At 36.7% G+C, this 23,245-nt stretch overlaps 1 protein-coding gene across 3 annotated transcripts; it reads left to right on the top strand.

Annotated features, from left to right (window-relative positions):
• Positions 1–519: 519 nt before the first annotated feature.
• Positions 520–21,873, top strand: ESP (separase). Of its 3 annotated transcripts, none has more exons than XM_039029556.2 (27): positions 520–1,354; positions 1,618–1,795; positions 1,875–1,988; positions 3,778–3,912; positions 4,034–4,497; positions 5,242–5,350; positions 5,431–5,556; positions 6,487–6,780; positions 6,857–6,973; positions 7,068–7,289; positions 7,410–7,520; positions 7,707–7,850; positions 7,937–8,305; positions 8,401–8,490; positions 9,925–10,188; positions 10,290–10,413; positions 10,529–11,245; positions 11,572–11,809; positions 12,221–12,323; positions 18,288–18,485; positions 18,700–18,743; positions 18,829–19,058; positions 19,151–19,394; positions 19,770–20,148; positions 20,308–20,547; positions 20,660–20,747; positions 20,872–21,873. In XM_039029556.2, the coding sequence occupies exons 1-27, from the start codon at positions 702–704 to the stop codon at positions 21,390–21,392; spliced, it is 6,516 nt and encodes a 2,171-aa protein (XP_038885484.1). In that variant the 5' UTR covers positions 520–701; the 3' UTR covers positions 21,393–21,873. The 3 variants fall into 3 exon arrangements, with proteins under 3 accessions (XP_038885484.1, XP_038885485.1, XP_038885482.1); XM_039029557.2 differs by having other exon boundaries at positions 7,704–7,850; positions 19,154–19,394; XM_039029554.2 differs by having other exon boundaries at positions 7,704–7,850.
• Positions 21,874–23,245: the final 1,372 nt, after the last annotated feature.

Genomic DNA, 23,245 nt, shown 5'->3' with positions numbered 1-23,245 from the left:
ACACCCTTAATGATACTAGCAGAAAGTTAGAAATTTTCGTTTTAAAATTTTTTGTTAAATTTTATTTTTCCATGCAATTTATCACACTTTAGGACATGCCACTAGGGGGAAAATAATAAATGAATGATAATCTAAAAAGTAGACTCCAATAGATTACGTTTATTTTTGTTTATCATGTGTGTCGTACTTGAACTGATATATGGGCTCCACTGCCTATTTTGTAATAAAAATGTAAACTGATTGACAGGTGAAGAATGATCAATTTATTTGTGTTTTAAAATTATGTTATCGTTAGTGTAGTGTTACAATATGAAAAAGTATGAATTTGTTATATTTATCATTATAATTATTATTTAGGATCAAATAATAGTGATAATGGTAATAATGAAAAATTCATACTTCTAATTATAATTCAATCACCTTTGTGATTCTTGGCCCATCATGATATATTTGTTACGGATCGATAAATATGACCTTAATCTTTATTACAAAGATTTTCATCGAATTTGAACTTAAGAGGAAAAAGAAAGAGAAAGAGAAAGAAAGAAAGAAACGCACGCGTACTACTAAAAAAATAAAAATAATAAAATTCAAAATCAATTCAATTGGCGGGCATCTCCAGTAGCGCCCTAAGAAGAAACCTGGCCAGTCAGTCCCAGTCCGTCTCCAACCGGCGTCTGCTCCCTTCCATTTCGCCGGCAATGGCGTCGCCGTCACAATCCGCTCTCATCTCCGCCCTCGAAACAGTCGATTCAAAAGGTATATTCTCCCTGGTCTCCGATTTCCTCAAGCCTTTCTCCGATATCAAAAAGCCCAAGATATGCAAGAAATCAGCCAAGCCTAGCGACGATTCTTCTACAATCCGTTCCTTAGCAAAGGAGTTTCTCTCTTTTCTCAATCGTGCTCTCTCTATTCTCCCTAAGCGCCTCAGTGATCCTTCTAAACTGGGCAAAGATCTCGATTTCGCAAAAGAATTATTTGAAACCTATAAGCTATGTTTAAGTTGCTTGGAATCATTGACGTCGCAGCTTTCGTGCAAGCCCTATACTGTCGATGTCCAGAGGATTCGAATGGTGCATTGCATGGAGGATTGGGGACTCTTCAAAGACGCGGAGGCAGAGGGATTAAGGATTTTGGAGAGGCTTCGGGATATTGATTGTAGATCGAAGGCTGGGAAATTGGATTGTCGTGTTATTCATGATAAGGATAAAGGTGGTGGCGATGAAGATTTTTGTTTGTTATTCGTGGAGGTCGTTGCAACGCTTGTTAAGTGTACGGCAAGTGGTCGTAGTAAGGAAAGTGGCGACTATAGTAGGGTTCTTGGTTTGGTGGAGGAGGTTAGACCATGGTTCAGGTGAGAGCTTCACTATTTAAGTATCGAAGTCGATATGTTTTTCATTTTTCACTGTTTTACAGTAGCTTAGCTTATAGCTAGATTGGAGTATATAGAAATTGTTGAATTAACGTGTGGCGCATCTTTACTACAAAAAAGGAGTATGCTTGGAACAGTTGTTAGTGGAAAAGTTCCTGAGATTGCTGACTTCAAACTAGTTCAGACCCTTAATCTTTAATAAAAAGTAGATAGTTTATTGATATGTTACACATTCGTTCGGGCAGGTTAATAGATGCTAAGGTATCAGAGAAGACTCAGAGAGCACTGGTTACATATCTAGGTAAATGTACTATTTTCTTGGTAGAGGAGCTAGTTTATTTTGGTGAGAGTCTTGTAAGTCACTTCTGCCTCACAACGTTTGCTGAATATGCCAAGTCATCCCTGAGAGATCAGATTTACAAGGTGATGTATCAATTTTTTGTTTTTTTTTTCTTTGTGGATACTACATCATATGTTAACATTGTTCTTTATTTATTTTCAGTTAGCTCGTCGGATTTGCTCCACTCTTTTCTCTCTACAACGGGAACATCATACATCTATGCTCATCACAAACATACTAGCATGTCTCTTGAAGTCTCTTACCCTAGAATGGAAGGTAGTGTTAATGGAGAAGTTACACTCAAATAATTCTCCAATACCCATCCTACTAAGAAGATCTTTCATTGAGTGTATGATATCTTGAACAAATGCTTGTGTGGATCCATCAAATTAGAATAACTTAATGGTGCAGTAAAGGGTGCAAAATAAAAGAATTAAGGCCGACTTTTTTTTCTTCAATATATTTCTTTATATGATATTTTTTTTATTTTGCTACATAATTTTGCCAATGGTTGAATAGAATGGCTGCTTCTCTGGACCAGAGGCTAAGTAGATTTTTTTTTTCCAGACAGAATGTTAGTAGAGCAGCTAGTCTCTTACGTAGCTACTTTCTCACCATGTAGTTGCAAGAACTAACGAATTCTTAATCTCGGGTTTTCAGAACAGCTAATATTTCCTCCATTCCTTAAATAAAACGGGGTTGGTGATTTCCATATTAAGGATGTGATGAGCATAAATACCCTTTTTAACTTTTATTCTACTGGATTTGACATTGATTGGAACTTAGGAATAAAGGGACAAGAACGAATGAACAAAATAAAGTAAGCTTTTACTCATGCAATGAAGAAACCAAGCAGGGCCTTCAATTGAGAGTTAGTCAGGTCATATATTGACAACTATTTTACTTGAGCGAATTATTTCATGTTAAATTAATTATTGGGTCGTAGGTTATGTCAGGGAGTTGTTCTAGGTCATAACACATTAGATATGTTGGCTAGCATGCCAATTTGCCAAATTGGCTCTATGTCATTGCATTATGTCCCTCAACCTTAAATCCTGTGGCATGATGAGCCAGGACATAGGAAGCATGAACACTATAGTTTGAATAGATCTTAGTGTTTTGCATGGACATGTGCCGTGCATGTGATATAAAGCGTTTGATTGATTTTGTTTTTTTCAACCTTGGGCTCGTTGAAGACATGCGATGGACACTGGAGGCAACCTTTTCTAGAGAAGATGGCTAGAAAGGAAAAAAAAAAAGAAAAAGAAAAAGAAAAGTGATAGCTTTTTAATCAGGTCTAGAATTATTTACTTCTGAAACAGGAACTTGGCTCCACAAAGTCTCACAGATGGACTAGAATATTTTACTTAAGAAACTAAGATGTATCAAGCATAAAAAATTATGGAAACTAAACAATGAAAGAAAAGAAAATAAACAAATTTTACTTGAGAAAATTTGATGAAGTGGTAGAAGTCAGGAAAATTATGTTTGAGATGCATGGTTTTGACCCTTCATTTTATTTTGTTGTTGGAAAATGTCATTTCTATTTTTGTGTGTCTTAACCTGAGAAACAACTCACAAGAACCTGTACTCTCTTATAGTTCTCCCTTGTACTTATATTTTTGGTGATTGAATAGTGGATTAGCACTAGGGGTTTGCCTATTGCCTCTTCTTCTTTTTAAAAAAATGAACTATCGATTGATTAATGAAAAGGACAAAATGTTCAAGATAACAACTCCAAAAGGAGTGAAAAAGGGAAAAATGCAAAAACAAAAACAAAGAAACTTAAGAAAGTGAATGAAGGCACCTCAACCTCAAATAATACAAATATCACCAGGGACTAAGACTCAAAAGCATCTTTTTATTACCTATTCAGTGTGAGCATTCTTCATTTGTTTCTTAAGCATCAAATTCTTTTCTTACAGTTAATTTTTTAATGTTTCTTTTGCTTCTTTGGAATTTGTATCTTTGAGCAATAGTCTCTTTTCATTCTTTTAATGAAAGCTGTATCTTGTTAAGAAAAAAAACATTTTGATGCTAAACATCTAATTGGAATTCTTTTCAGGATGAAACAGAATGTACAGTTGTTGAGTTTCTTCAGCTCATCTGTTATTGTGCAAATAAATGTCAGAGTGCAAGTCCCGACTGTTGTTGTGTCTTTGCTAGACATTTTGAGGAAATGATAGGTGATTTCCACCAGGTATCTTGTTCTAGCTTTTAGTTTATGTACCTTCTCCACGTGTCATTTTCATTTGCAACATTATCTAATATCAGCTTCTCTTTTTCTTTCTTTCTTTCACTTTTTTTCTTCCATAAAATAGGAAACAACACCATTGAGAATGAATCTGAGGCTTTATGCTGTTGGGTTGAAAATACTTTCTAAACTACCCAGAGGTGAAACTCATGGCTCTGCATTTAGTATTTTACTTGATGATGAAGATACTATGCAGAGTTTGGTTAGCTTAAATGGTTCCCTAGGGAGTTACTTTTGTATTGACTGCAGAAAGGGTAACGGGTCCTGCAGCATTGAGCAAAAAGATTTTGTTGGCCAGCAATGTTCACATTGGAAATCTAATCATGAGCATGAGGTCCCTTCTCTACTGAGCTGGACTGGGGCTTACCTGTCCTCTTTCTTGGATGCAGTTAAGTTCTTATGCCAGCCACTTGCTGAATCTGTAAATTCCGAAAGAAAAGAAATCCTTGCCGAGGATAAAGGTTCTTCTGTTTTGTATAGTATTCAGAATACTTTGCATCAGTTCTGTGATGTCTTTCTTTTTTGTCGAAGGTAAGTTATTTTGTATAAGTGTTTCTTTTATGATCTTATCTATGAGATTCGTTGTGCTTGTCCAAAAAAGAATAATGGTTCTATTTTCATATTATAACTTATTGAGTGATATCCTTGTCAAAATTCTTTTGTGACATATAATCTATTCGTTTTGACGAGGGAGCAGCTTAACTTGCGTTAACCCAAGTTTTTGTCTTAGCATGGTTACATCATTAGAACTCTTCTTAATCACCTCATGGTTAGAGGGGCAAGTTGAGGATGTCTTTGAAGTTATGGATAAAACCATGTGACCACTTATTTAAGATATAAAATATTTTATAAGTTGATTGTCTACATCAATTTGCATGACTGCAATGGTAAAGCCATCAGATTTGAACAAACATGGTGGATTATTTTTTGGTTTAAGCTTCATAATGAATGAGGCTATCTTTGAAGAAGGGTTGCCCTTTTTATTAGTAGTAGAAACCCACTCTTACTCCAACAGCATGGCTCTATATTGAATCCTTGAATTGTGTATTTTTGTGTGAATGAATGGAATTTATTTGCACCCAAAAAAAATAAAAAAATCAGTTGATTTTATGTTGTCTTTCTAGAATTATAATTCAAATAAAGTTCTCTAATCTTGGCTTATGAACTATTGAATATTTTATCTGTTGACGAGTATAGAATTTTACATATGTTCGTTTCTCAAGTAATTTTTGCTGTGTATTATATTTGATCTGACCCTTTTCTTTCTTGTTTCAGACGTGGATATGATGCTAAGAGAGATGAATGCAATGAGAATGTTAATATGCTATTAACCCTTGTTGTGGCCGCTTTTACCCTGTCTTTTAGAACAAGGGTGGACGTGAAGGTTGTCACAAGTCTGGGACACATTAACTAGTTTGAAATGGTTGCAAGTTACCTAATTGGTTTTTCTTTTCTTATTCGCAGAGGAGTACGGATTTGATCAAGGACATTATCTCTAGCACTTGGATTCAACCTTTTGCTTTGAAACATTTATTTGCTTCTCTTAACAACATTGGCCTAATTTTGTATAGAAATAAGCAAATAAAAGAGGTATGTTTCCTCACATCTGATAGATGAATTTTTAAATGTGATGTTGATTTATAAGGATCAAATATGGCGCCCCTGGGTCACATCATGGAATCACAAAATGTTGGATTATTTCCTCTAAGAAAAAATATTAAAGTTATCAAGTGTGCAATTTTTTTCCCTTTCCTTTTCTTTTCTCGTTGACATGGAAGCGTTGATGGCATTGGTAATTATTAGTTAATATTGACTTGAATATAAGCTAGAGTATGTAAATAAGCCAAAAATTACGTCAAATGTAAATGTAAATGTAAAAATTATTAAAATTTAATTATAGCACGATCTAATCTAATCTAACATATATGGGTCCATAGTGTATGTCAACAATAAATTTACTAAACTTTAGACGTTTTCTATTGACTTCTTAACATGTAACTGATAATATTTCCCATTTTTCTCTGACATCAATTTGTTCTGTATTATTGATATGTATTGATGTGAGTTCACTAGTGTGCTTGTAGGCATGTAAGTGATGCATATACTTAAATTTATGTTCCAAAAGAATACTATAAAAAAGAAAAAAAAAGAAGAAAGAATTTACAAAAATAATATTATATAAAATTAATTATTCTATGCAAGTTACTGTTATATTTTATGGTTTGCCCCCGATATCAATTTTTGACTTCGTTTTATCTTCACACATTCTTAGTGGATTTCCTTAAAAGAATTTCATCCACATTATATCCTATAAAATCTTATTTTCATTCACGATTCAAGAAGGGAATATTTTGTTGGGTAAAAGTTATCATCATATTTACGTGTAATTTCTACCTTTTTCTTCTACCCCAGCCTTAATGTTCGTTAGATTCTCCTAGGGTGCGTAGAATAAAATATGAAGAATCTGATGAACACTTGTATCTATTATTTACCTTGTCCATTATTTCTCCATATGTACAGGCTTCAAAGGCATTGAAGTTGAGTTGTAGAGCATCCTGGACCTGTGTTAGACATTTTTGTCAGATTCTTGACGACAAGTCCAGGCCATCAGATAATGAATTTTCTGAAGACACTGTTCTAAATTTTGTTAATGATGTGATTACGAGAAGTGCTTTCCTTGTTGATATGCTCTATCAACGTGGCATGTATAAGGTAGAAAAAGCAATGACCGAGATTCTCAAGAACTGGTCTATGGCTGCAAAATTATTTAATAGGTTGCCAGTTCCTGTGCAATTGGTTAAACAATGGGTTAAGGTATCATCTAAAGTCATTCAATTTATTAGGCCGCTACATATTTTCCCTCGGTACTGATTATAGTATTTTTCCCCAGATGCAATGCAAGCATCATAAGAATGCAGTTCTCACAAAAAGCACATTGACCTTGAATTGTTTATTGCGATCTTTTGTGATGATGTCAAAGGCACAAATTGGTGATCTCATGGAGCAGGTTAGGTTCTTTGTCCTCTGTTCACTTCAAATTAGTTGTCCATAATTTCTTCATTAAATTGTTTGGTAATGTATAATACTTAAATATTGTTCAGGAACTTGTTGAATATGAGGAAATGAGCAGTCTATATCCAGAATTTTGTCAATCATTACAAAGGAAGATCTTGAGTACCCTCCTAAGGGATGTATACATTACACCGGATCATAGACTAGAAAAAGCTAGAGTGTTCATGAAAAAGGCGAGGGTATTGAGGTTTTGTGAAACTGTATGTATGGATGATTGCATCCAATATTTATCAGAAGCAATATCTACAATGGTAAGTTTGTTGTTGTGAGATGTTTTGTGTTTTCTATGATTTAAACTTTAACAGAAGAACCGTTTGCTTGTGTTGATGTTGGATACACATTATACAATTTACATATTGCAATTGAAACAGATTGAGACTGCTGGTGGAGCTTGCAGCTCTGGAATTCTTCATTCTCATCAGTTAGCTGTGGCATATTGCTTGCGTGCACTCTGTACTCATGAGGCTGTACCAAATTCAAAGGTGTTAAACGCATGAAAGGCTAGTCTCCTATATTGAGTAATTAAATTTGATAGCTTTACAAGTTTCTCTTTATTTCTCGATGTGAGAAAATTTCTCTCTCTCTCTCTCTCTCTCTCCCCTCTGGTCTCTATCTCTTTCTGATTTTTATTTTTCTCTGTAAATGGTTTTTGGATGACAATAAAGCAGCAAGTCTTGCAAGATATTGCTTCTGCGTTAGGCATATGGTTGGAAATTTCAAATCTGGATTCCTTGCTAGATGATCAACGCTTGATACTTTCCGAGTATATGTTGCTGCTATTATGTAATGCTTTTGATTTGTTATCAATCAAGGTCTGTCTCTTTACCTTATCTCTATTTTTTTTAATCAAATGGGTAATACTCAGGTTAATTATTTTATTACTTGGTTTCACTTTCAGGGTTGTATGGATTACAACCATAGCATATACAGTCTTATGATTAGATTATTCAAATGGAAAAGTGTTCAATTGGAGAAGTTGTTGGCCATTCTGTGGGAAAGCAGAAGGATGAGTCATGCAATGTGTATTGCGCCAACAAATGACATAATTATAGCACAACTATCCGAGCATCTCGGTGAGCTCCCCAAGAGTTTTGATTTTTGGACAAACTGTCTGAAGACATTGCCAGGCATGCTTGTTGGATTCCAGCAGAATTTCTCGTTTTTATGCCCAAATTATACCCAGAGTTCTTGTAAACACAAAAAATCTGTTCGATTATATGTGACGGTCGATGAGGTTAAAGAAACTGCCTCGAAACTCATATCTCATGTAATTCTCTGAAGTTCCAAGTGATCTCCATAAAAGTTTTAGGCTGTCGTTGATTTATGCAATCCACTCTTTTTCTTATGCTACTTCTCTTGCAGATTCCTGCATGCAAGAGTTCTATTTTCTTGGCTGGACATCTTTACTATGATTTATGTGAAAGACTTATGTCAGAAGGCTGTCTGATTGAGGTGAGCCCATCTAGCCTGCTGTGGTTTGGTTAGACATTGTTAGGCATGTGATCCTTTTAGATTTTAGAATCTTTATATTTGAACCTTATACTATCTTTCTGAATGGGGTGAACGTGAAACTTTCCCTGTCTTGTACCACGAATGAAATATTTAAAGTTTGACTAAGACTTGAAGATGAGGATTGTGTCCAATTTACAAGATTGAACTGTTAGATTGAAATGATATTTTGAACAATAGATGGAGCAACTTTCTCCTTTCCAAGGTTCCCCAATGTGTGGATGAAATCAATAGATACTCATAAGTCATGAGAAGAATATAATATATTGAGTCACATAGTAGTCGAAAATACTGCAAAAGGAAAAAAATGTATTTAGCTATTGTAACTATATATACCAGTTTACGTTTTTCTTGTTAATTTATGGGTAAAAGATTAAATTTAATGTAAGCCATTTACTTAAGCTTTTGGGTTTATGGATAGCTTAATATCCTATTAGAGTAGAAGGTATTTTAATATTTGTAAATGTAATTTTGCTCGATCAATATTCTTAATCCCTTGTTTGATCTTTGTGTTAATTTTCAAGCCTTTAAGTGTGAGGAGTATTCAAGTATGAATAGAAGATAAAGTTCACCATCAACTTAAGCGTTGGAGTTTAGTTGTAAATTAACGATGTTTGATATATGAATGAACACAAATACTGTATGCTGTCTTCCTTGTTTCAGTTTCTGTTCATTCCTTTCTAATCTTGAATTCTATGCCACCCCTAAAACTATGAAAATGAAGTTACTAATAGTTCTTCAATTAGCACAACAAAGAGCCTAGTGTTTGAGCCCCCAAAATTAGCACGATATACTGTAGAGGTGAAAATTACAAGAAGGTTTTAAACAATTTGGTACAGGAAATAACTACTAGAACAATATGATCGCAAAAAATTGCCAATGTGTCAGTTTCATATAGTTTCTTTTTCAAATTTCTCTCTAACCAAATACTCCATAAAGGCAGTAAGGCACTATCTTTGAAACAATGCAACCGGCATCCCTAGACAAAGAAGACAGATTATTGTTTTTGCTAGGAAATGCAACGGACCATTTGAAATAGGGCAGTGAAATTCCCAGAACTTGGAGCGAAAGAGCAGCTGTTAAAGAGGTAGTCTTGAGTTTCATTGTCTGCTTCACGTAGAGCTCTTAGAATTCCTATTTTGGACTAAATAGTGCGAGTACCAGTAGTATGTATTTCACAACCAGGCACCGTTTAACAATTTTAAGAATATAAAAGCTTGAAAGATGTGAAGTTGATCTTACGAGACTTAACTTTCCTTTTTTTTTCTTGTCCAGGGGGGTATTATGATCACTTTCCCTACCATTATTGCATATTTTTGTCTATCTATCAATATTGGCTATTCTTCTTTTAACTACTACCTGATTTGTACATAGTAGGCTCTCTCGTGTGCAAAAGAAGCTCATCGTCTACGTTCTAAACTATTCCAAGAGAAGTTTATGTACTCTGTTGAGCAGCATGTTGAAAAGGATTCTGAAATTACTTATGTTAGTCAGAAGCCTGCATATAGCATTAAGAATCTCCAGAAAAATGGATCAGCTGCTCGTGAAGTGTGGTCATTTGATAAAATATCATGGGACGTGGAAGGTTGCTATCTTAGTACTTTTAATGTACTTCAGTGTTATCTTGAAAGCACTCTTCAGGTACAATTTTCTTTTATGTTAAAACAGAAGTTGCAAAATCCCTCAACTTGCTAATGCTAACATATTTCATATGGGTATGCTATTGCTTGCATAACATCCAGGTTGGTCTTGTTCATGAGATCATTGGAAATGGTTCTGAGGCTGAAACACTTTTACAGTGGGGAAAAAGTATCTCCTGCTTGCAAGGCTTGCCACTGTTTGAAGTTGCTTTCTCTTCTGCTTTAGGTACATATGTAGTATGAATTGTTTGCTTGGTTTCATGTTCCGTGGATATTGATTATGGAATGTGTACTTGCTCGAAGGAACTGTATAATAGGCAATTGTTGTGTACATCTGGCAGGAAAAGTATACAGAAAGAAAGAGTTATGGAGTTTAGCACAAAAGGAACTTGAAGGAGCCAAACAGATATTAAAGGATAGCATTACGTCTTGTTTGAAGTGCAGATTGGTGCTTGAAGTAAGAGTTCATCAACATCTTGGGGATTTGTTCCGCAATATGTATGTGAATGCTAAAGGGAATATATCTGAAGAGCGATTAATAAATGCAGAAGAGTTGTATAATTTAGCTCTTGAGAAATTGAATCTTTCTGCATGGACAAATTCTATTAGTGGTCTAGATGAAGAAAAATATCTTTCATCTTTGACAATTCAAGTGGAAAGGCCAAAGGCCAGAAAGGATGGTAAAAAGTGTAAAAAGACTACCAGTGCTCCTAAGTCTTTCCAAACGGATCAGTGCGTAAATCAGAGCAATATGAGGCTAACTCGCTCCAGATGTCGGTCGACTCAGGGTCAAGGCGCAACCAATTCTAAAGAAGTAGAAGTTGACCTTTCTTTGCATGTGGAAAACAACATCCCTGATATTGGCCAAAAGCCATTGCGCTTGCAAGTAAATAGCGCACATACTTTCGAATGTGGAGCATCATGCAAAAATGGGAAAGTTGGATGTTGGCAATGTCTCCCAATGGAACTACTAGAAGCTGGACATATGAATAATTTCATATATCTCAAATGGGAGTTTGTTCGTAGACGGCTTGTGTTGAAACAACTTTCTGGCTTAGGTATCAACAAAACTTAATACCACAAAGTTCTTTAATTTAGTGATTAGCATACATACAAACACTTATTTTTTGCCATAGTTCATGTAATTAAACAAATGTGCATTGTCAATTTTGTATGATGAAGTTCTAAACATTTTGTTGTGCCAATTTTGAACAAATATGTCAACGTCCAATTTAGTTAAGAATCGAGTTATTTGATCTCGTAGTTCAACATGACCACTGTTTCGCTACACTTTGTATTAAACATCCTTCATTGCCTATTGGGTGTGGGGTATTATTTTAATATTAATTGTATTATCATTGCTCTCTTTGTTGTTTGTACTTAGGTAAGTGCTTGGAGATTCGTGGTCAAATTCATCACACACATGAAACTATTTTGAAAAGCATATCCATCTTAGTAAGCAGAAATCTATTCTTTCAAGCGCACGGTGCTATTGAACCCTCAGTTTTGCTTAATTTAGTTGGAAAGGAAGTCCATGCAGATGTGTTTGCAGTTGAGAGGGCATCACTTCTCTATAACATTTGTTGGTTCTCTTTGAAGAGTTATACATATGACGATACCAAGTATGTATAGTTAATCTAATGTGCTTCATGGTCTATATATACCACATAATTGGTTATGTCTTGTATTCGTCTCTTATTTTATCTTTCATATAAATCAGATATTGCCATCTCCAAATTGTGTACTCACCAGCCACCATTGTGTTGTTGATATTTAGTATTTTAAGCAAAAATCAATTTCTCTTCAATACTGGATTACAATGAAATTCTGTTTCCTTTCAATATCAGATAATAATGAATATTTGTTTTAAGAAAATTGTATTCTTGTTTTGGAGTGAGGATTAAACGTATTATTAGATAACAAATCAAGTTATATAAAATTTCAGTTTTTTGCACTTCAGGGTTTCTGCTAAAACATGGAAATATTGTCTTTCTGCGATGCTATAATTCCCTTTTCTGGTTACTCCTTGGCAGGATTAGTTGCTGTCCTTTGTCTCATGTTCACTCTGAAACATTGGTTTCTTGGCTGAGGGTTGCTCTTGTACTCTGCTGTGAGGTTCCTGTACTTTTCCAGAAGGTCTTAGTCATATCCACTTTAACTATTTTTTTTTTTTAAATTTGGAAATTAATTAAGATGTTTTGCCCCTTTTCCTCTTTAGATGTGTTCCATATTTAATTAGTAATCTACTAATTAATTTTTTGTTCATAAGCCTGTTAGTTAGCAATTTGCTTTGACGATTGTACATTCTTTCATAATCCATTTATGTCTGATTGTTCTTGTAGTATCATTATTCATGCATCTTGAAAATTTCCAAAAATATCACATAGCTTCATGTGATACATGCCATTTAGGGATTCAGTGCTTGTCATTTAAATGAATTTGAACTCCATTGTAGTTTCAAGTTGAATGGTCATGGTGTTTTGTTGAAAATAGGGTTTTTACCCTAGGGGCATATTTGTCTTTTCCTCTGTACCCTAGGGTTTTTTCTTTTTTTTTTTTTTCTATTTAAGCTTGTAGCCTCTGTATATACTGTGTATCAAATTCTAATAAGAATTCTTCCTCCAGTGGTTTTTTCTCCCTTATTAGGGTTTTTCCACGTAACTTTATGTGTTATTTTCTTTCCACTTAACTTTGTGTATGCTATTTTCTTTCTCCTCTGTCTTTTTCATCATGGTATCAGAGCATGGAGACGAAACCCTAGCTACCATTGAGGAAAACCCAATGGGAGAATCCCAATTACTAGTAGGTGAAACCAATGGCACGGATATAGCCATTGTTATCCAAAATGCCATCGATCGTTATTTTCAATCCATTCTTCCACCTTCAACGTGACAATCAACCGATCAGAGCCGAACAACTTCCTGACAACGTGACCACGACGCCGCTGATCATCCGAGCCACTTCCAACAACAGATGATTGGCACCCTATGGCAGATCCCTTCCGTGCTACGCAATTCAAATCCGATGCAGCTCCAGTCGGTCGATGCTTTCTAGGTCACGTAGCTTCAGACCAGCGCGTTCCCTCTCGTGCGGCCCAGTCGATCGGCACCCTCTAGTCAGTTCCAGCTGCTGCAACCAGTCGGTGCAAATCCTCCGTCAGGTATCCCTCAATTGATCGGCGCTGGTTCCTCTCAGCCGCTGCCTAACCGGGGACCTCTGGCCGACGCCGTCTTCAATATCGCTGGAGCTAGTCCAAGCCGCGATAGGTCTCATTAGTTGAACCGACTGAGAGTTGATCCAACTAGTGGCTGCCACTTCATCAACCGGAACCCTCTGTTCCAACCGGATTCGAATGGTAGTTTGGGTCAGTCTTCGCTAGAAATTGGTGGATTCGTAGGTGAGGAGTCGTCCTCTCACCATCGAGATCAAGGGAGTATAATTCAAGACTAGTTTACTCAGTTACAACTCCAGATCAAGTAGCAAAATGAGTTTGTCCAGCAACAGATAGCTGCCATTGGGGAAGCACTGGGATCGACATCCAATGCCCGACCAGATCTAAACTCGAATCAACCTATTTACTCTGGAAATTCAGTAACCTCTTTCCCGGCCTTATCTTCAAATTTATTTTCTGGAGCAATAGGAAGTTATGCTAGCTTTATTGTAAGAGAAAAGCTTTACTCCAAACGACAGAATGCGTCCGGTTATATACCTTACGCAAGCAAGTCCATGAGTGTAAGTAAGGGGCAATGGATGTTACAGCCTACTTCAACAAACTGTCGCTTCTCTGGCAAGAAATGGATTTATGTTGTGAGATGATCTGAAATTGTTCATATGGAGGAATCTTGCATTATCAGTCTGAGGAAACCGACTGAGTATACGATTTCCTTGTTGGACTAAATTCTAAGTTTGATGCAGTACGGAGTTGATACTGGGAACTCGTCCAATACCATCCCTAATGGAAGTTTACTCTAAAGTACGTATTGAGGAAGACAGGTCCAGGGCAATGAATAATACACTGGTGTCGTCGACAGACTTCGCTGCCTTCAAAATCTCTGGCCCTGTTCATGATAAACAGAACAGTAAGCCGACTCCAGTTTGTGAACATTGCAAGAAGCCTTGACACACGAAAGATCAATGTTGAAAGTTGCATGGCCGTCTGCCAAATGGTAAAAAACGACAGTTAGGTCGAGCACTGGTAGGTGAATCGACAATCGGAGGTCCACAACCTCAGAATCAGGAAAACAATCAGAGCACTTCTAGTATAGTGGGAGTAAGTACAATCGTTCAATCAGGTACCCTTCACTCCTTTGGCCTTGTTAGTATAACTGGTAGTAAATTGTGGATTTTAGATTTAGGGGCTATAGATCACTTGACTGGTTCTTCCGACCAGTTTCTTTCATATCAACCAAGTGCTGGGAATGAGAGGATCAGAATTGCTGATGGGTCCTTTGCCCTTGTGGTCGGAAAATGATGCTTGTCACCCTTTGAGGGCTTAGTTCTTCAAGATGTGTTGCATGTGCCTAAAATCTCTTACAATCTTTTATCTGTTAGTAATATTACAAGGGATTTGAGATGTCGAGTTATCTTCTCACCTGATGCTGTTGTTTTTCAGGATCTGAACTCGGGGATGACGATTGGCACTGCCCGACATGATAGGAGGCTCTATTTCCTCACTGAAGAAGCTTCATCTAGGATATGTGATAGGACTAGTTTACTTTCATCTTGTTTTTCTATTTCTGAAACTGATTATATATTATGGTACTATCGTTTTGGACATCCTAGTTTCCATTATATGAATTATCTATTTCCTCATCTTTTTCACAATTTTAATCTTTCTAAATTGAATTGTGACGCGTGTGTCCAAGCCAAACAACCTCGTGCATCATTAAAACCTCAGCTTTATAAGCCTTCCAAACCATTCACCCTCTTCCATAGCGATGTTTGGGGTCCATCACCTGTTACTACCGCCACTGGCAAACGGTGGTTTGTAACCTTTATTGACGACCATACTAGGTTAACTTGGGTTTTTCTTCTGACAGACTAATCCGCAGTTCTACTGCTCTATAGAAACCTAGTTCAATGCAAAAATCGCTATCCTATGTAGTGACAATGGTCGGGAGTACTTTAATAATTCCTTCAGGGAATTCTTAATTTCTAAAGGAATCGTCCATCAGAGCTCCTGTGCGTACACTCCCCAACAAAATGGAATGGCCGAATGGAAAAACTGTCACCTTATCGAAGTTGCTCGGTCCCTTATATTATCAACTTCCCTTCCATCCTATTTATGGGGAGATGCTGTTTTGACAGCAGCTCATCTGATAAATCGAATGCAATCCTGGGTTCTAAAATTCCAAACCTCCTTAGATTGCTTCAAAAAGTCCTACCCTAATAACCGACTTATTTCTGATGTTCCTCTTTGGGTATTTGGGTGCATTGTGTTCGTCCATACTAATGGTTCTAATCAAACCAAGTTTACCTCTCGTGCCCAAAAATGCGTCTTTGTGGAGTACCCTCTTCATCAACGTGGGTACAAGTGTTACGATCCTTCTTCCCGAAAGTATTTTGTCTCAATGGATGTGATTTTCTTTGAAGATTATCCTTTCTTTCCCAATAGTTCTCTTCAGGGGGGAATACTAGTGAAGAAACTAATTGGGGTCCAAGCTTGTTCGTCTTACTTGAACCTATTCTTGACATAAGTATCAACAAACCCATTCTGCCTACCGAACAAGTCCCATGGATGACATATTATAGGAGGAACGGGTGTCAGTTCTAGGTACTAGTAATTCTATCCCTGACAATGGTAACATTTATTATGAAACTGATGCTTGTATTGAAAATGATGAAAGCAAAGACAGAGGAGACAATGATAGCTTGAATGACTGCACCAAGAACATTGGACCGAGGCAGGTGATGATAATTGTGAGACACTTGTTCCAGCAGAGAACACTATTGAAAGTGAAAAAGATATGTCAAAGCATGAGACCCATGAGCAGGAGATTGAATGCAGTAGGGAGTCCGAGGAGAAGAAAGACTGTGATGCCTCCCTTGACCTCTCTATTGCCTTGAGGAAAGGTACCAGATCATGTACAAAGTACCCACTGCAGAGTTACTTATCTTATAGCAACTTGTCTCCTGGGTTCAAGGCCCTCACTACGAGCCTAGACACAGTTGTAATACCAAGCAGTATACACACAACAATGAAGATTCCCGAATGGAAAGCCGCAGTCATGGAAGAAATGGGGGCACTTGAGAAAAATAATAGGTGGGACCAAGTTACTCATCCAAATGGACACAAAGTAGTTGGATGTAAATGGGTATTCACGGTTAAGTATAGGCTTGATGGAACGATTGATAGGTACAAGGCCCGATTAGTTGCCAGAGGCTTTACTCAGACCTTCGGAGTTGATTACTCCGAGACTTTTTCACCAGTAGTAAAGTTGAATATAGTACGTGTTCTGCTCTCAGTTGCAGTTAACAAAGACTGGCCCTTGCATCAATTTGATGTGAAGAATGCTTTTCTTAATGGAGGGTTGGAGGAAGAAGTCTACATGAGACCTCCCCCAGGATTCGAGAAACAGTTCAATCACCGAGTATGTAGACTAAAGAAGTCCTTGTATGGGTTAAAACAGTCCCCGAGAGCCTGGTTTGGCAGATTCACTACCTTTGTAAAGTCACAAGAGTATAGTCAGGGACACTCAGATCACACTCTCTTCACAAAGAGGTCAGTATCCGGGAAAATTGCAGTTTTGATTGTGTATGTAGATGATATTGTCATTTCAGGTGATGATGCTTCAGAGGTTGACCGCTTAAAGGTGAAAATGGCTGAGGAATTTGAAATCAAGGACCTTGGAAAGCTGAGGTACTTTCTTGAAATGGAAGTGGCTCGGTCGAAAGAAGGGATTTCGGTTTCTCAACGGAAATATACTCTGGATTTGCTTAAGGAGACAGGTATGACTGGCTGCAAACCAGTTGACCCCCCTATGGAAGTAAATGCTAAGCTCAGTAATGTGAGTGACAATGTACTAGTTAATAAGAAGAGATATCAATAGCTTGTTGGGAAGCTAATCTATCTCTCATACTAGACCAGACATTTCATATGCGGTTAGCGTAGTTAGTCAGTTTATGCAGTCTCCTTACGAAGAACATATGAGAACGGTGGAGCACATCCTGAAGTATTTGAAAACATCTCTAGGTAGGGGATTGATGTTCAGAAAATCCGATAGATAGTGCATCGAGGCATACACAGATGTAAATTGGGCAGGCTCTGTGGTAGACAGAAAGTTGACATTAAGATATTGTACCTTCATATGGGGTAACCTTGTCACATGGAGGAGTAAGAAACAAGGGGTAGTTGCCAGAAGTAGTGCCGAAGCCGAGTATAGGGCCATGAATCTGGGGATAAGTGAGGAAATTTGGCTAGAAAAGTTTCTAAGTGATCTCGATCAAGGTCACGATGGTTCGATGAAACTCTATTGTGATAACAAAGCCGCAATAAGCATAGCAAACAACCCAGTACAGCATGACAGAACGAAGCATGTAGAAATTGATCAGCATTTCATCAAGGAGAGGCTTGACAGTGGCAACATTTGTATCCCTTATATTCTTTCCAGTCAACAGATTGCGGGCGTCCTGACAAAGGGGTTTCCCAGATAGTTGTTTGACTCTTGTGTTAGCAAGTTGGGTCTCATTGACATTTACGCCCCAACTTGAGGGGGAGTGTTAAAAATAGGGTTTTTACCCTAGGGCATATTTGTCTTTTCTTGTACCCTAGGGTTTTCCTTTTTTCTATTTAAACTTGTAGCCTCTGTGTATACAGTATATCAAATTCTAATAAGAATTCTTTATCCCGTAGTTTTTTCTCCCTTATTAGGATTTTTCCACGTGACTTTGTGTGTGCTATTTTCTTTCTCTACTCTGTCTTTTTCATCATATTTTTTGATAGATGAAAAACTATAATTAGGAACCATGCCTAATCAACGGAAATTGTTTTTCCTCGAACCCTTCATTTTGTTTGTGTTTCTGCAAAAATATTTTCCTCCTGTTGTGTAAATTTATGTAATTTCTTGGTGGTTAACTTTGATTCCTATTGTTATTGAATAGGTTTCAAGGTTGCTTGCTGTTATGCATGTAATTTCTTCATCAAGTGAGCTATTTTCTTTGCCATCTTCCAACAAAATACTAACAGACAGTCACTGGGCTTCATATTTTCATCAAGCTTCGATTGGAACTCATCTTAATAACCAGTTCTTTCCATATACGATTGGAAGATTTTGCGTACAGGATCTTGATTTTGCACAGGTTCGCTGGAACTTGCACTTCCTTTTTTGTAGGCTTTTGCAGTTTTTTGTGCAGTTCTCATAACTGGCTTGCTGCATATGTTATATTATCAATTTTCGTTTTGTCCTTTTTTCCCTTTATTGATTTTCTGTCACTTTTCCTCTTGATTGTTAATATTTGTATGCTACATTTTATGCATGAGCTCATGGATGGATTTGACAAAGTCTATTTTCAGGATTTTGATACAGGAGGACGAAGATTAAGGTTAAAGTTGTTTAGGTAAATAGCATCATGTTTGAATATTATTTGCGACACACTGATTAAATTCTTAACCTAGTTAGTTTTTCTGGCTTACATGTTGTAGAAGGGGACTTTTTTCTAGTCCAGATCTTGAAGAATATGTGAGAACGTTCTTTGATGACCTTCCATCCGTGACTGTGGTTTGTATTAGTTTGATTGAAGGAGATCTTGCTTGTTTACTACAACAAATTCTCCATTTTTCTTCGTCTGTTCATGCATGGTTCTTGATGTCACATTTAAATTCAAAGCGTCAGCCACTTGTTTTACTACTGCCGGTGGAGACAATCTTAAAAGGTACTGCAGCTAGGAACTCATATCATATACATATTACATGGTAATATTTATAGCGTAACTTGTAATGTACTTTATTACTTTTGTGCTTGTAGAAGGTTCAGAAGATTATTCAAATCCCCAATCAGTTGATATATGCGAGAGAAATGATTTGAGTAAGCATTGGCAATGTCCGTGGGGTTCCTCAGTCATTGATGAAATTGCCCCAGCATTCAGAAGTATATTAGAGGGGAATTATTTATCATCTTCAGAGTTTCCTTCCGAGGATACAAAAGCAAATAGGAGGTTATGGTGGAAACGGAGAACAAAGCTTGATGATTGCCTTGGTAAATTATTGGGGTAGGTTACATTTATCGGCTTAAATTCAATTATTTTGGTCATTGTTAACTTTTTCCTTCTTTGATGGGTCGAACATAGGTTTGAAAGCTTGTTACTTCGTTGCTACAATTATGTTTATTTTCCTCCTTTAATCACTTAATCCATTTTAAAAGAAAGATTTTATGACTTGTAATATGACTCTAGTCAAGTGTAGCTAGTGCGCTGGATTACTAAACCCATTTTCCTAAAGTTTGTTAATGGAGTGAGTATTTTTGCCCGTGCAAATGCTTGTAGTGGTGGGTACTAATCAACTTCTCTATACTATTATCCAATTGGCTGCCACAATGTTGAAAACTTATGCTGTGGCATGTTTCTCGTAATTTGCTTCTTTAACAGAACTATTGAAGATTCCTGGTTGGGCCCTTGGAAATTTATGCTTTTGGGGGACTGGTCAAATAGAAAGCATGTTGATTTTGTACTTAATTCATTGGTGCTGAATTTGAAATCCAAATGCAAGCTGGACGTCAATGAGAGTCTATTGAAAGTTATTTTAGAAGTTTCAGAGGAAGTTCTAGAGGCATTTGATTCAAAATTGTATTCGAGGAAGGGTTGCATTGTTGGTAGAGCAAGTTTTTATGATAAAGAAAGGTCTAATGAATTGGACCAAGTTTCTGGATTGGCCTTTAAATTAATACAGGATGCGAAAAAAGAGCTCCAAGGGGAAGACAATACCAGCAGAGAGCCCATAATCCTTGTCTTGGACTATGATGTACAGGTAAAATTTTCTTTAATAAGATCATTGATCTTGCGAGTACTCTTAACTGAGAGCTTTATCACCTGACAGTGAACTGCATGGTAGAGCATAATTGAAGATGCAACTATTATTTTAAATAGTGTTTTGTCATTCCCTTATATAAATTGATGAATTTGCCAGATGCTTCCATGGGAGAATATACCTGTACTTCGAAACCAGGAGGTTTATCGCATGCCTTCTGTTGCCAGTATTTGTTCAACACTCGATGGAAGATGCCGTCAGCAAAAACAAGACGGTGGGATCATGGCTGCCTTTCCTTCAATTGATCCCTTGGATGCTTTTTATTTATTGAACCCTAGTGGTGATCTCAACAACACACAAATTGAATTCGAGAATTGGTTTAAAGAACAAAATCTAGAGGTAAGTTTTTCTTTCTGTCTTCTTATTAGAGATAACTCCCTTATCGTATATTAGGTAATTATCTCCAATGAATCCGTGATCCTTGTCATAGAAGGTTTCTTCTGAATAACAGGGGAAGGCTGGATATGCACCCACATCCACAGAGTTGATTGAAGAATTGAAATGCCGCGACCTCTTCATATACTTTGGCCATGGAAGTGGTAATTTTTCTTTTATTCTTTATCATATTAAGTTCTATCTTTTGGCCTTTCTTTTGAGACTTTCATTATATATCATGGTTTCTTGCTGTAATTTTGCAAATATGGGCTGGTGGTTGGGTTACAGGAGCACAGTATATTCCCAAGCAAGAGATTCAGAAATTGGATGTATGTGCTGCAAGTCTCCTAATGGGATGTAGCAGTGGTTCCTTGACATTAAATGGTTATTATGTCCCACAAGGGACTCCATTATCTTATTTGAAGGCAGGTTCTCCTGTCATTGTGGCCAACCTATGGGAAGTGACTGACAAAGACATTGATCGTTTTGGGAAGGCAATTCTTGAAGCTTGGTTGAGAGAAAGGTCGTGTGCTCTACCTAGTTCTGCTCAGTGTGACATTGTCACAAAAGAGTTGGAGGCCATGAAAATAAGTTCTAAACGTGCCAATAAGAAAGTTACAAGTAAAAGTCTACCTGCAACATGTGAAAGTAGTGACTCATCAAGTAGAGGCCATTCTGTTCATAGTCGAATGATCGGTTCATTCTTATGTGAGGCTCGTGAAGCTTGCACTCTACGTTACTTAATAGGAGCATCACCGGTTTGTTATGGTGTTCCTACAGGCATAAAGAAGAAGAAAGACCCGTCTTAAATAGTCATGGGCGCAACCTGCTGTAATAAGCTCAAGAAGCATAAAGATTGAACCTTCCATGCACCAAGTCTTGTGAAGCTCTGATACTCCATTCCTTTATAGGAGAGTACTGACAGTCTCTTGCTGCATTCCAACTCCCATCAGGTATCAGAAGACGCAAATGTCTATCTCGTCACGCGATAGAACCTTGTTCTTGAACTCACAAGTTTCATTTGGTAGACATGGGAATTTGCAGAAGGGTATAACTGCAATATGAGAAAGAGTGCAAAGGTAACGTTTGTTTATAGCAGTTTTTGTTTTTCTGTGGTCCTTTTAAAGCATAAAGCTATCACCTTTTCTGGCTGTTTTTTCTTTTTACTTCTGAAGTTGTTATACCCACAACCTTCCCTCGTTAAGGTTTCTACTATTCACGAAGCTTTATTGTAAAGAACTGGATAATATTCAATTACTGATTTGTAAATGAAAATATATTTTGTATCTATGATTCTCATGAAAGCTACTGAGTAGTATGGTCGTACAACTCCATTCTAAAGGGTTGATTTGAATTTGTTTATTTGTAGTGAGAAAATTGGTCTAGGACATGTTTGCAAAGCACTCTAAAACATGTGTTTAATCATTCCAAATCAATTTTAATGTTACAAAAATTAGATATAATAGTATAAAATTAAATTTTAAATTAATTATAAATGATTAAATGTGTATGTCTAATTGATTTTGAACTTGATAAAAATAATATTAATAATTTCAAAGTTACTTTCAAACATGAACTTGGTAAGAATGGTGACAAATCATTCTAAGGATTCAAAATTATAAATGGTATGAAATCACATTTTTAAAAGTACAAAGTCAACATTAAATTAAAGATATAGTTTAGAGCAATTTTAAATAAAAAAAAGTGTTGAAAAAAAGATTGGGAGTAATGGAAAAAAAATTTCAAATTCATCTTAAACGTTTTGACGTATACGTACGTACCACTTCATCTTTACAATATTAGGTCAGTTTTATTTAAAATTTTTGGATAAAAATTATTTAAAATAAATTCATTTTTTGGACACTTATTTTTAAAATTAAACATTAAAAAAGTTGAACCAAACACATCCTTACTCTTTTTCTTTTTTTTGGGTCCTTAATCAACTCAAGCATGAAAATCTTTTAATTATGATTGAACCAAAGATTAGTATGCATAAACGACCGTCAAGTGCACGCGTTAAACGATCCACGAGCATCTCATCGTCTACACGATATAATACTCAGCGATCGCGTATCCGAGCGTCAAAACGATACGATCAACTCTTGATCGCATACCCCATTGTTTAACCAATGCGTTCAACAGCGATCGCATACTCCATCTTTACGATGCGATCAACAGCGATCACGTAGCACATCTTCTGCACGATGGATCAACCTTAGATCGCCTTCTTCTTTGAAGAACCGCAACGCTTGCCCAGAACTTCGGCGAATGACTCAAAACTTCAAACAACTTTGAATACAGACTCGATAACGATTATTAATGCCCAAAAACGCAGGGGCCTTTACAAACAATCGCAAATGTAAAAGGATCTAAATCAAACCGAGGCTAATCATCCCGAAAACATCCATTAATCTGTGTAGAAATGCAACCACCATGAATGTAAATCTCATTTCGTTGCAACAGATGAAATCGGAGTATCAAAACCTGTCTCTAATACCAATTGAAGGATCTCTAACCGAAGAGTTCCATGAGCACATTCGGATCACTCCGATCTCACCGTGACCGAAATACATATTATACATTCAAAACATACAGTTAAGCAAACAACTCTTAATTAACGGCATGCTAAGAACAAGGAAATAACAAGAGAATGAGTGCCATA

Source organism: Benincasa hispida, chromosome 4 (genome assembly GCF_027475165.1).
Source record: "Benincasa hispida cultivar pf3 chromosome 4, pf3_genome.v1.1, whole genome shotgun sequence".
NCBI lineage: Eukaryota > Viridiplantae > Streptophyta > Magnoliopsida > Cucurbitales > Cucurbitaceae > Benincasa > Benincasa hispida.
This window is presented reverse-complemented; position numbering and strand designations above follow the sequence as displayed.

Coding starts and splice junctions, on each gene's coding strand:
- ESP (XM_039029554.2), top strand. CDS start 702: ATGGCGTCGCCGTCACAATCCGCTCTCATCTCCGCCCTCGAAACAGTC. Junction 4,498..5,241: donor GTCTTTCTTTTTTGTCGAAG/GTAAGTTATTTT, acceptor TTCTTGTTTCAG/ACGTGGATATGATGCTAAGA. Junction 20,748..20,871: donor ATACTTTGGCCATGGAAGTG/GTAATTTTTCTT, acceptor GTTGGGTTACAG/GAGCACAGTATATTCCCAAG.